The sequence below is a fragment of the Kickxella alabastrina genome, assembly GCF_025024165.1.
Source record: "Kickxella alabastrina strain RSA 675 chromosome Unknown BX661scaffold_112, whole genome shotgun sequence".
Lineage (NCBI taxonomy): Eukaryota > Fungi > Kickxellomycota > Kickxellomycetes > Kickxellales > Kickxellaceae > Kickxella > Kickxella alabastrina.
Genome location: NW_026251583.1, coordinates 1 through 14,680, shown reverse-complemented (window position 1 = coordinate 14,680; position 14,680 = coordinate 1). Strand labels below are relative to the sequence as shown.

Here is a 14,680-nt window from a genome sequence, read left to right as displayed (position 1 = left end):
ATTACTTTCCTATCTTGGACATAAACAAAAACAAAATTTCTTTTTTACTCCTTTGCAGAGTGGCAATCACTTGTCTTTTCATGGAAAAATAAACAAGAAGTTTCTCTCATTTCTTTGGGACCGCTGAGCGGAAATATGTTTTTTGTCACAATCATTCCATATTTTTTTATTTCGCCACATTGTTGTCAGTTTGCAACTTTAAAAAGTTATTATAAAAACAAAGCCTTTTTCTTGTCCACTGGGCCTCCATAACGCACTATTTAATTGTTATTACCTTCCTTTTTTACAAATTAACAATACTCTTCAAATTTTTCATGCCCACCCTATAATACAATAATAATATCTATATAATGTCACATACTCAAAAAGCTGACAAGCGCGAGATAATCCTGCTCTGTGTCAACTCATCCGTCATGTTTATTTCCTTCCTTGTACTTATATATATCAACTTTAACCGAGCGTACATTCCTCTCAAGTGCAAAAATATCCGACTCATCAATGTCCTGTACGTGTCTATTTTTTGCTGGTACGTCGGCGACATCTACACATATCTGCCGACCCTGGTTCCTATCTCACAGCCCATTTGCCTAGCGACCTCTGCCTGGCTGCGCATCAGTGTGGGTGCCTACACTTTAATTGGCTGTCATTTGTTCCGCATCTACCAGTACCATTCCATATTCCAATGGCACCGGCGGGCCAAGGGCTGGTATCTGTGGGTCCCAATTGCTCTCTGCGCATTTGCACCGATAACGTATGGGCTTTTGGCGTCGATATTGCCCGAGTCGCAAAGTATATCATTTGATCTGGACCCTGCCATGTGCTCTGCCGCAAAGCCAATTTATTTTGCTGCATTTGGATTCCTCCTGACGCTGATTCTTTGTTGGATATACGCCACGCTGCTCATGAAGTATGTAAACGTGTGCTTCAGCGAGTACCGCGAACTGCTGGTAGTCACTATATCGTGCATTTTGGTTCTTATTCTGCAAGTCGTTCTGCGGTGGGTTCCTGGGTTTGATGGCACCGGGATTGGCTACAGCATAGTAACCAGTGTGACGGACCTGTTTATTGGCCAGGTGAGCTTTTACTCTATCATTTGGCGGCCCACATATCATTGTCTGGTTGACCGCGACGAATATTTGATATATTTCCTAAGGACGTTGGAAAGGCAAAATCGCATGGCAGAGTATGAGCTGGCAAATGGTGCTGTGTTTATGAGCAATTACAATGGCACTGTCGATGTTGATGTTGCGTACAGCATTGCAGGCTCAACCAAAGACCTGGTCAAAATGGTGAGACCTTCTGGCAAGAACAGCATATACAATGTGGATGATGGCTATTACGAAGATATCGAGCATGGCATCCCACCCGGGCGCAAGATTGTGTAGTAATCAACACCATGTTTCTTGTGTATAAATAATATATCAAGCAGTTTTTTTATTATGTATATTGAAAATAGGTTTCATTAATATATTTAGTAAATTAATATATATATGTAAATTATTATATTTTGGATAAAAATTGGGTAAAGCTATGCTAAAAAAATTCGGGTTACTCGTTTCTCATTTCCCATTGCATTGTTTACCTTGGTTTACAAAAGAAAAATAGATCCATTGAGCGAGATAAAAATAAAACCTAAAGTTGATTAATAAAACCAAATGTCTACTGCACAATCTTTTCCGCCACTGGCCCTACTGCAGACCATATATAATATTTTAGTTTTTTTTGACCACGACAATCTAATCATTGTAAACGACTTGCCAATTGAATAATTAAATTTAAGCAATAACAAAATATTTGAACTGGTTAAACCATTTAATCCTGCTTGGCCTTCTTGTAGCACCACACCTACTGGACAATGACGGCTACTGTGGTGTCCAACACATTTCAAGCCACTATCTTCCCTTTTCAAGAATCAAGATCGCCCTCATGGCCACTATACACATTTCTGTTATTGCTGGCTGAAATCAAGGAATACCATGATGTTTACAGCACTGCCCACACAGCGCTGCCCCCTTTTTCAGTTTAGTAAGTAATTTTTAAGATTTTAATATATCAATTTAGATCCACATTTTTATAGAGCACGACAGCTACGTTCCAAATATGCATAAATGCATTTCTATGAGTAGTGTGCACAAACACGATATTCGTGAAGGACGTCAGATGGCTGATTGTTATTCCAAGCAAGTACTGGCCGACTATGCAGCTTGCAATAGCTACGGGCATCAAGGACCCAGACTTGACGCGGTAATTGACCAAGACTTGCGGTAGCAAATTGATTCAGGTTAATATACGGATGGCTCTGTCAATGAATTTAAGAGCGTATTTTTTGCAAGGCCTTCTTGTTCTCAATAAAAGCATACCCTGCAATAACCACAATAACCGGGAAGGCAGCAATGCAAATTCAGTGGGTGCTAATGCTGTCTGCCCCCTTTTGCGACTTGATAATATGGCTATGCTGATTGGCCTCTGTGACGACAACAGCATTTTGATCATTTACCAGGGCATGCTGCTGGTCAACAGCCGCACGATTTTCAGCATCGGCAGTCTCCACAACAGGCTCTTTTTTAATACGCCTTGTAAACCAAGTTGGAATTCTCAATCCAGAGAAAAGACCGATTATGAAACAGAAGCGCCAATACAATAAACACAGCAAATATTGCGTTTTTGTTCCAAATACCTTTGTCCAGATAAGAGTACAAACAGCAGAACATGCTATTGGCACACCAGAGGATTAGAGACGCGCGCGAAATGCTGTCAAAATCTGATACTGGATCAGTCCAAAACTCAAAGTTCACTCGGAGGTCAACGACTAGCAAAACGGTATATTCCCAAACTAACACAAGCGCAGCAATCAGCACCGGAATTCCATTTTTCTCAGATAACAACAGCGGCGGGTATATACTGTGGTTGCCGTATTTGTCGATAGATGAGGACCCGTCGGCCATGGTTAAATTATAAATTTCCATACCATTTAAATCGTAGTATTGGCTAGGGTTTGTCCATTTAAGGGCTCTCCTCTCCTTTAACAGTATCTACCTATGTCTAATGCTCTGCAACTCAAAGTCGATATACACAGCCAGTTTGCTGGGTATGTCTTCAATTTGGCCGCCGTTGAGGATAGATACTGGCTGAAATTCAACCGGATTTTGGGTAAAGTGGTTCAACATGAGCATTGGCAGCTATGCGGTAGGATGCAAGCCATCCGTTTGCCTGTGAATGAGTCACTGTGCTATGTACCTGGGCAACTCTCTGCGCTTGTACGTGTGGTCCGCCAGCACAATTTCCAATGGCACACTGGTTGCAGTTATAAGATTGAATGATAGTCCGCCAGACGCGCTCTGTTGTGAATTTCCTGTGGCCTCCGATCCAAGCCATCATGCAACATGAGTACGATAAACAATAAAGTGTGGGCCATCAACGTTTGGGTGCGGAGTAAATTGGTTGGCTTCGTTAATAAATAGATACACGTAAAGAACGGCTTTGTGAGTTTTGTCCAGATATACCGACGCGGGAATGACAATGTTAATTTTGCGCCGAAACTGTAGGTGCTTATTTTTTAAGCTCTGTGACGGGATGTGCCACAGCAGCTGGGCATCCTCAAAAGAACTTGGCTGTGTCTTCAAAAAAGAAGGGATTGGTGTTTGCGTAAAACTTGGCCTCGTACATGGAAGACTCTGGCCACTGCATGCGGTACACTTGATTCCTGGTGGGTGTGAGGCCAGTGTTTCTGGAAGTGGTAATTGTTTTGGGGAAATACACCTAGTTGATCGCGAAGTAAAATATAAATATATCAAGGCTGGATACAAGGGCAATAATTATCCCAGAGAGCATGTGTCTAGCTCAGCCTGCCAGCCTGCCAAAGTCAATTCCAGCCATTAGCAGAAAATAACTAAATTAAAAAGCAAAAGGCAAAATATTCAGCAGAGGAAAAGAGATGCGACATGCTGAACCTATTTTTATGTTGTTTTTGTTTATGCTGTGGATACTGCTGTAAGATAATTTTATTTAGTTGTGCGAATTGCTTTCAAATACAGAGTTGCAAAAGAAAAGCGTACTCGGCTGGCAGTAAATCCATGCAAATCGTAATTGAAGCAATAAATTACCTTCGTCTAATTTTGCTTGCTTTGCTAGAGAAAATGAAAAGGATTCAAGTGAGAATGTTTTTTAAAGCCAGTCGCAGCATAAGCAGATTTGCAGTTGTTTTTGAGGGATGACAAATTGGACTCGCTTAAGGGGATGTATTCGCAACATGGGCAAAAATAATTGTTGGATTTGTGACAAGCTATTCAAATAAAGAATAAGGACCAGCATATCATTTATTTAGCAACACATAATTTTAACAGATTAACTAGCACCGTCTCTGGTTGTGAAAGGTGGAAAGTGTATACTGCAATTGTCATCAGATAAAACAATACATGGGAGGAATGTTTTTGATAACAAACGTGGTCATATCCCACATCATTTGACTTGAAATTTAATCCTATAAGCATTTTTTTGTAAATGGCCGCAGCGTGTTTTATGAAAATTTGTATTTTAAGCAACTATACATTTGCAATTATCACTATTATTTATTAGAAACTTAATCTAATCAAACATGGAGAATTCGCTTGATAATGAAGAGTTTGATGTAGTCGTTCTCGGCACCGGCCTCATTGAATCCATTATTGCCAGCGATATTGCTGCCGCCGATAGAAAGGTTCTCCACATCGACCGCAATCCGTACTACGGCGGAAACTTTGCGTGCTTCTCACTGTCCTCATTTTTTCAGTGGGCTGTGCAACACCGCGATGTGCGACAGACACCCCGCGTAGAGGTCATTCTGGGCGACGCCAGCCAGAAATCATCGTCAACCCTTGTCATTGACCGGGCGCTTTCCAGTATTGATGTGCCTTGTAATAGCGCGAGCTTACTGCTTCAAGCTTTGGGGCCATACAGCACTGGTAGCCAAGATTTTGACAGTGAAAGGTACAGGGCACTGCTCGAAAGGCTGCTGGCCAATGATCGCAAGTACTCGATCGAGCTGGCACCAAAGTTGTCATTGTGTCGCGGCGACATGATCGACTTGCTGGTTGACCTGGGAATTGGCGAGTACGTACAGTTCAAGGGCCTCGAGCACAACTACCTTGTGCGCAACGGCGTGCTCGAGCGCGTGCCTGACTCGAAGGAAGACATTTTTGCCAGCAAGTCGCTGAGCCTTATTGAGAAACGCAAACTCATGCGGCTAATGACAGTTATCAGCGATGACGACGAGTGTGACAAGCTGCTTGACGAAGCGACACAGGACAGTTCTGACTTTGTTTCATTTATTCAGACAAAGTTCAAACTTGATGGCAAGCTTCTCGATGCTGTTGTTTATGCCGTTGCTCGTGTGGGTGCGGGCGAGATTCCGAGTGCGCGTGACGGGTGCGAGAGCGTCAGGAAATACGTCAGGTCAATGGGCCGGTATGGCCGCATGGCGTATTTGTGCGCAATGTATGGTGGTGGCTCCGAGATGGCGCAGGCATTTTGTCGCCTGTGCGCAGTGTCGGGCGGCACATACATTCTGGGCGAGGATGTCGAGGTATCTGGCGGCAAGGACGGTGGATTTAACGTGCGGCTGCAGAGCCACGGCACTGTGCGCGCCAAGAGCGTAATCATGGCTTCCAGCTATGCAAATGCGAGCGCAGCAACAAACGATAGTTTGGTTATTTCTCGGGCGTTTTGCATTCTGGACCAGCCTGTTTTGGGCGATGACACCAGCGCTCTGCTCAGCTACATTGGCAAGGATGGCGAGCAAACTGTGTCGCTGCTCTATTTGACCCAAGCTACTATGGCCACGCCACTGGGTCACAGCATCTTGTATGCCTGGGCCCCGGGCCAAATAGCAGATAGAAAGGAGCAACTTAACAAGGCCATGCAGGCAGTTATCCACAGTTCTGCATCCGGTGCTACTCCGCTGCTGACTGTGTTCTTTGAGATGCGCGAACTAGCTGTTGGTCGCGAAAGCCCCATTGTCACTGGTCTTCCAGATGCCACAGTTGATTTTGACAGCACGGTCAAAGATGCACGGCGAATTTTGTCTGGCTATTTTAGCGGTCAGCAAAATTAAACTTAAACGGTCAAGTACAAGGTATGGCTGCTTTGCTCAGGAATAAATAGAACTTGTGGGAAAATGTGTAAATTAAAACTGAGAGGGTATAAAAAAATGAATGAATAGTGTTATAAGCGGCATCACCCTTTTTAGTTTATAGTCTTTAATAAAAAGAGCGCACAATTCATATAAAAGAAAAAGAAAAGGAAATAGAAAATAGAAAATTAAGCAGTATATAATTGTGTCGCAGCATGCCGTTCATTGTTCGCCTTTCTTTTTTCTACAATTTCATCTACATATTTTTATTTATTTTATTTTATTATTAGATTCAAATATGCCGACCGCAAGAAACGCCAGCCCACCTGGCATCCGCCAAAACCAAGAACAAATAATAGCTGCTGAAAACAACAGTGCTGCTGTTATTCGAGAAACGCCGCTACCATGGGGAAAGCTGTCTGTGCTTCTGGCTGTCCGTCTATCTGACCCTATCAACTTTTCGCTGGTGCTGCCATTCATCTACAAGGTAAAAAAAAAACATGCTTATAATTTATGGCTAATTTAATTGTACATCTAAACATAATCCATACTTTTTATTCTTCATTTATTAGATGGTTTCCGAGTTTGATGTGGTCAAGAGTCCAAAGGACGTTGCATTTTACTCCGGACTAATAATGGCATCACTCTCAATTTCCCAGACTATGACCGTCATGTACTGGGGTCGTCTTTCTGACCGTATTGGCCGCCGACCAGTCATTCTCATCGGATTGGTTGGCAACACTGCAACCACGATTCTGTTTGGAATGTCGAGGTCTTTCACTTGGGCCTTGATAACCCGCTCTATGAATGGCATGTTTATTGGTACATCTTCCGTGGTAAAGTCTGTTGTTGTTGAAATATCCGATGACACCAATCGCCCACGAATGATGGCTATGCTCCCGCTTGCTTGGAATCTCGGCGCAGTGGTTGGTGCATCTATTGGTGGTATATTTGCTGATCCTGTGCACCAATATCCTGGATTGTTTGGAAGCAGCAAGGTTTTTGCTACATTCCCTTATTTGCTGCCCAGTTTGATTGGCTCAATAGTTGCAGTGTTTGGATTTATCATGGGCATCTACCAGCTTGATGAGACTCTGGTCAAGGAAACCTGCGTGGTGACGGCTCCACTAGTACCACGGTTGTCGACAAATGCCGCCAATGAGTTGACCCCATTGGTTGGCCGCGATGTTGAGAGCACCGTTGTAGAAGTTGAGCAGCGGTCGATTCGCGACCTGCTCACACCGACAGTTATCCGCGTCATGACCACCAATGCTCTGATGTGCATGTCTGTGTCAATGTCAGACCAGCTGTATCCTATATTTGCCGCTACCAAGCCCAGTGATGGTGGCCTCGGATTTGAATTTCGCAAGATTGGTTACTCGTTGGCTATCTCTGGAATTGCAGTTCTGTACGTGCAGCTCATTGCTTATCCAAAGCTGGCTCTCAAGCATGGCGTGCTTTTTTGCTACCAGGCAGGTATGAAAATACTGATTCCTGTTTTTATTGCCATTCCGTTTCTTTCTCTGCTTGCAGATAAAGTCAAATCAGCCATAGATGTTGCTGTGCCCGACGCATCACCGCTTCTCTCGCTTCCTGCCATTTCAACACCCTGGGGCGCACTATCTTTAGACTATTGTCTGCTTTGGGCGCTGCTCACCTTTTTGCTTTTGGCGCGCATTGCCGGTGACGTTTTGGCATTTACCAGTATTAACTTGATTACAGCCAATGTTGCGCCTTCAAGGGCGGATCTGGGCTTTATGAATGGCGCGCAGCAGATGGCCATGTCGTTTACAAGGATTTTAGGTCCGCTAGTTTCTGGAACCGCATGGAGCTGGTCAATTAAGCACTCGCTACCATTCCCGTTTAACTCGCATTTTGCCTGGATGCTGTGCGCGCTATTAATGGCTGTTGCCTCGTACATTTCGCACACCCTTCCAAACTCTGTCAACAAATTTGCAGCTGATAACCGCACTAGAGCTGGTAACAACGAAAGTAGCAACAGCAATGCAGAGTGACTTTTTTTTTAAAAAAAATAACGTTTCATAATTCAATGATCTTGGTACAATATTTAAAGGACATGGTTATAATGGCACTGTATAGATTTTAAACAGCTGCACTATTGTGAGGGGCTGCCGAACAATCCAAAAGCATTCCCAAAAATTAAGCAGGAGCGACTCCAGATCTTTTGGATTTCCTGAATTTTTAAAGGCCTTGTTTGAGATTCCAGAATATTGAAAAGTTGAAACTAAAATAAATAATAAATGCTTGTTTGTTTGTTTCAGCTACGGGCTACACGTGTCTGTTAAGAACACAATTATTCGGGTTTTTTGGTTTTGAAAATATTTTTAGTGTATTTCCTGAAATTATATTATTGGAATTTCAATATATTAAATAAATAATAAAAATTATACTAAATACTCAAGCGTAATTAGGAACCACCATGTCGCCACCAGCTACCATGTTTGTCGTGTGTGTATTTTTGTCGGATCCGCGAGGGAGCAAAAAAAGGTCTTCAAGCTCGATCCCGCAAAATTTGCCAAGGCGGAAACAAATGGTTGGTATACATCTGTTGAGGATCCCGCGCGCGCTCAACCACCCTGGGTCCAGCACACTTGATTGCAAGTTAGATTCCGAGTACTTCCTAGAACGCCGAAAGGGATATTTTGTTTTGGCAGAACATTATCACAGCACGCTAGACCCTTGGCAAGAGTTGCAAGTATGACGGCAGCAGCTCAACTGACCCCCTACAGCCCAAGCTCCGCTATTTTTCCTTTGTCAACAGAAGGCGCACTGACGTCGAACTTGCAAAATCTTTGCGTGCAAAATTTGAGCCAGATCCTGTCCTTATTATTAGCAATTGGACCCCAGGAATGGCCCGTTACCACGAGCCAATTCGTGGCAAGGGGCTGCAGGAAATGCTAATAGGCCAAGGATTCACTGTTTGTTTGATCGATGAGTATTGCACCTCAACGTTTTGCCCAGCATGTAAGAGCAGGATGGAGAAATTTCACAAAATTGATGATCCTCGTCTGAAGAATCCCAAGCACAAGCACCACGTCGCAATGGCAGCAGCAGCACCAGCAGAATGGTCAGCAGCAGCAGGAGCAGGTAGCTGCAACAGGCGTTAATACAATTCCAGCGGTAGAAAAGCCTTGCCAAATTTTATGACACAGCTTGCTCCAGTGCACAATGAAAAACTGCCTGCAAACCTTTAGGGCCGACGGAACCAAAATCCAAGGATGGCGAAAAAGTGCTATCAGGCAGACAGAAGTAGAATTGTGACATGGTTGCGGCGTTGAACTTTCACATCATCCTTAATGCCCTGCTTACAAGCGAGCGGCCTCCCCGTTTTTTGCACAAAAAGGCATCGTCAGAGTCGGCTGAATCTGGGTCTACAGCAACGCCCGAGAATTTGATCAAGCTCAAGCCCAAGACCAAGCATGCGCGTAAGAATCAATCTGCCCCTGCTTCTCCTCTTCAAAAGAAGCAGCAAACTAAATAGTATTGTCAAACATAATGGTCTATTGTCTCTAGTTTTAAACCACGTTCTGGGTTGATATGCAATCTTGATGAGGAAAATTGTTGATTTGCAGGATATTTGAAAATTCAAATATTAGTAGTCTCGTTTATTTCTTCAATGTAAACCGTCTTTAGAACAATATTTGTGTGTTGTTTAGTTTTTAAATTCTGCATTGAAAAGTAAAGGGTGATCTAAATCGACTCATTTGATAGTAAACCTTCCTTTTCTGATATACAGTTTTATTGATATTCTTGTAAATATAAAAAATTAATAAGAAACGAGTGGGTAGAAAATTAGTATAAAATGAGAAACATTTTCTACCATATTCCTCATCTTTTATTTCTACATTAACAATATTTTAGTTTATCTTTAGCAAATAAAACAGCAGCAGCTAACATATTTTAGCATTTCAATAATCAAGCAGACCAGGATACTCACCGACCAAGGTATACTTTTGAGCAGCAACAATGACCAAGGAATTGAATAATAAAGCTAATAATTACAATTTTAAATTAGTTGGGGGCAACTATGAATGTTGACAATGAATTGATACCCACAAAAATAAAAGTAAAAGTACCAAAATGTAGAATTGAAGATAAATCACGAGACCAAGGATTTAATTAAAGATTATATGCCTACAAAAAAGTATATTAACAATGAAACAAATAGTTTAAGCCTGTATTTTTATTTAGATGCAAACCCTCCAATTGATAACTACACTAAATAAGCGTATTGATTAACTAGAACCAAAACACATAATAAATGTAAATAAATTATACATATACTTTCTACATATTGATGTAAAGCCCATTGCTCCCAAATTATCTTATTTGATTATGAACGGGCGTTTGTTTAAAAAAAGTAAGACTAAGTATTGATGTGTTTGGCATTGGTATAAATTCAAAAATAAAAAAGATATATAGTGGGATTGAATTGGTCATTAGTTTATTTTCCAAATGTTTTCTTCTAATTTATTTTGTCATGTAAGAGGGTGTGTGTGAAAAGCACTAGTTATCTAGCGTTAAAAAATTAGGGGTAATTTTATAAATGGTTTTATTACTAATGTTTCTAAAATACTGCTAGCGCCAGCCTTGTCTTATATATGTGCCTCGTCGCCTTTGTTGTGTACATTGCCAAGTGTGCACTATGTTGGCAAGAACTGGTTCTTCTGTGAGAATACTGGTATCTTTGGCAAGTCAGTGTTGTAATTTTTGTGTGTGTGCACTCATGCGTGTGCATTGCAAAATGGGGAGCATGTTTAGGCATCAATATAATGCCTCCCTAATTTATGCCTGCATTATTCAATTAGTACCCTATCAATCGGCATGCAGATGGAAACTTGTTTCACGATTCACAACCTCAACATCTACTTCCATATCTTCAGTCTGTGCAACAATTTTGTGTTTTATTTTTTTAATAAAAATATAAAGCCTTTATATTGCAAATAAAAAGAAAAATATAAAAGAAAAATTAGTTCATTTTAAAATTAAAAAATGAGAATTATAATCCTTTTTAACATATGATACACAAAGTATCCGACTATTCTTTTTTATTGAATTGTTTTTGTTCTTATTTCCCTATTTTCCCCTTTTATATATATTTTTTCTCTTCATTTCACCATCAATTTTATTTATAAAATTTTTTATTTTATTTGGTTCACAATTACATTAATAAAAATGCATATACTGGAGACTCTAGTTGAAACCGAAACATTCACTGTTATCGTAAGCTTTAACACCAACCAAAAACAAACCGCTAATATTCCTTGTTATCCAGTACTGGAGTTGGAGGGTATTAACGCGGACATGACTATATCTGAGCTCAAAATACTCATTATCGGAGATATTGCGACAAAACAGTTAGATATTGACTCGTTTAATATTGGTTTTGGTGCGAACGAGTGTTTGGAGGATGCGACAACGTGTAAAGAAAACGGAGTATCGCACGGCAGCAAGTTGATGGCTAACATCCAGTTGGAGTCTGTTGATTCTGATGATGCTGAGGAGGAGGCGGTGTTGGGGACAGATGGAACGCGCAAAGTAAGCAAATTGCACAACATTTCTGTCGCGAGTCGATGTGTAATTATGTAAAAATTAAGTTTTTTTTAAAGGTTTTAGTAATTTAATGTATGAATGAATATAAATACGACAATTCATCATCACCCGCCCACTTCACTCGCTTATTACTCAGACTGCTTATCGAGAATGGGTGCAAAAACTGTTGAGAATAAGTGGTGCGTTAACACCACTAGAATGTGGAAAGAAAGAAAAATGAATTGGCTAATGAGCTACATCTTTAATTCTGCGCCGCTTGGGCTCTTGCTCGTCTGATGGCAAAGAATAGGCATAGGCCAAATTTTTATGCATATTTGCCCCAATCTCCTTTATCACTCGATGCGTGAACCGAGCAGGAGCACCCAACCCCTCGCTGAAGTGGTTGAAGCGGTCGAAGCGGTTGAAGCAGTTGAAGCTGAAGTTGATGCGCATGCTTATGCTTATGCTTATGCCTACAGCAATAACTCTGTTCGAAAGGCGCCGTCTGACTCCAGGCACTATTTCTTTTATTGGGTGGGCCGTACCATCCACAGGAGGAGCAGCGTCAATAGACGTTGGTTTTGAGTGCGTTATTAGGCAGCTTAGAGGAGAGGTAGAGGAGAGGACAGAAAAAAATGCAGAAAACGCAGAAAGAGAGAAATATGGACACTTTGCTGTTATTCAATATAATAAGGGGGAACAGCTTAAATAAGAGTCTCCATCTTGGACAGCATATCGTTACGCTCATCCGGCACATGAACGACCTCAGCAATTCTGTCACTACCCATGTCATCCTTTTTCAAATATGCCTCACTACTACGATCAGTCAGAGCCAAAAGCTCCTCTCTGGTCAAAATAGCCTCCTCTGGCACCTGTTCATCGGGCCCCAGGGCCTCCAAAATTCTCTTCAATTCCCTCTGGTCCTTCTCAACCAACTCTGTATCGTCATCCAAAAGGATCTGCGCAATATCCTGCACGGACAAATCATCCTTTAATCCGCCCGAACCGCCGCTGCCATTGTTGTTGTTGCTCCCGAGACCTTTGAACTTCTTATCGTGGATGACCAGTTTCTCCAGCTTACGCTTGGCCTTGGCGCGCTTCAGTATGGCTCGTTCGCAGCTCCCGGCAATAATTAACCGGTAAATAAGCACAGGGCGCTTCTGGCCAATCCGATGAACACGGTCTTGGGCCTGCAGATCTTGCTGCGGGTTCCAGTCGGAGTCGAAAATAACCACGGTATCGGCGGCCGTCAGGTTGATGCCGAGACCGCCGGACCGCGTGGTGAGGAAAAACAGAGGGATGGAGGGGTCGGTGTTGAAGCGCACAATGGCGTCTTGGCGATCGGTCTGGGCGACGGATCCGTCAATACGGCAGAACTTCCAGCTACGCAGCTCCGCGTAGAACTCGAGGATATCCAGGACGCGGGCAAACTGCGAGAAAATCAGCACGCGGTGCCCGTTGGCGAAAAGCTCTGGAAGCAGCCGGTCGAGCAGCAGCAGCTTGCCCGAGGATCTGACCAGCTGCTCGTCAATGAGGAACTCGGACTCGGGGTCCTGCGGATCGGTGACGGGGAAGTCAAAGAGATACGGGTGCTGGCACACCTTGCGCTGCTGCATCAGCCGGAACTGGAGGTTGAGCTGCCGCACGAGCACGTCTGCCTTGAGCTTGCTCAGCCCGGAGCCGCTGGCGGATGCCTTGGCCGTGGTGTCCTTGGGCAGGTGTGCGGGCTCGTCGAGCTCGTCTCCGCTGAAAGTGTCGTTTTCGTCGGCTTCGGCGTACGCTGGCCTTTTGCGCCCGTTGCCTCTCTTGCCTGGCTTGGCTGCCTTGGCGAGGCTGCCGCTGTCGCTGCTGGCCGCGCCCAAGAACGCGTTGGCCTCCTCGACCAGCTTGCCGTTCATCGTCCACGCTGCCTTCCTCCGCTTGGCCAGCGTGGCAGCCGCAGCCACGGCCGCAGGCTCGGCGGGCTCTTCCAGGCTGGCGGGAGTACCCGGGACCAGCGTGCCCTCGGGGCTCTCCGCTTGTACGCCGGCAAATCTGTCCTGGAGGAACGACCGCAGGTTGGGGCCGCGCACCGCCTGGTAGTACTCGTACTGCACGGGCGCCATCGGGCAGGCAATCAGGTACTCGCGCTTCGGCGGCAGGTGCTTTTCGACGTCAACCTTGAGCCTGCGCAGCAAGAACGGCTGCAGGATCTGGTGCAGCTTGGTGACAATGTTGGAGCTGGTCTGCTGCGAAATAATGCGGTCCTGGCCCTCCTTCTCGCTAATGTCGTTGAAATCGAACCATGCTTGGAAGCTCTCCAGGTCGTCAAAGATGTCTGGCAGAAGGAAGTTGAGCAACGACCAGAGCTCCGAAAGCGAGTTCTGCAGCGGTGTGCCGGTGAGAAGAAGCCGGTTTGTGCTTTGGTAGGACTTTAAGTCGCGGATCAGCTTGCAGTTCATGTTCTTGATGCGATGGCCCTCGTCAATGATGATGAACTTCCATGCGAACTTTTGCAGCGCCTGCTTGTCCCGCATTGAGATCTCGTAGGTGGTGACGACAATGGGGAAGTTCTGGTCGAGCTTGCGCAGATGCTTGCGGCGCAGTTCCTTGCGTTCGTCCGGGTTACCATGGTACAGCAGCACGGGGGTGTTTGGCGTGAAGCGGTAGAACTCGGACACCCAGTTGCTCAGCGTCGACAGCGGGCAGAGGATGAGAAATGGGCCCCATACTTTGCGCTCGCGCAGGAAGCACAGGAATGCGATGGTCTGGAGTGTCTTTCCCAGTCCCATTTCGTCTGCGAGGATGCCGTTGAGCCCGTTTTCGTACAGCGACGCCAGCCATTCCATGCCCTCCAGCTGGTACTCGCGCATGATGCCGCCAGTGATGAGCTGCGGCTGCCGTGGCGACACCCTTTGGCCATCGATGGCCCGCTCATCGCCCACCGGCTCCTCAGTCTGGCCAGCAGCGCCGGATACTTCTGCGTCTGCGTCTGCGTCTGCGCCTGCGCCTGCGCCTGCGTCTGCGTCTGCGTCTGGCGGC

The 14,680-nt window shown here is 44.4% G+C and overlaps 1 protein-coding gene across 1 annotated transcript; it reads left to right on the top strand.

The window, feature by feature from the left end:
• Positions 1 to 8,859: 8,859 nt before the first annotated feature.
• Positions 8,860 to 9,476, top strand: BX661DRAFT_130857 (uncharacterized protein; the record flags this gene model as incomplete). Its single annotated transcript, XM_051532557.1, has 2 exons — positions 8,860 to 9,162; positions 9,381 to 9,476. Coding segments are annotated over 2 exons (399 nt in total), but the record flags the coding sequence as incomplete, so codon positions are not given.
• Between the last annotated feature and the right edge of the window lie 5,204 nt (positions 9,477 to 14,680).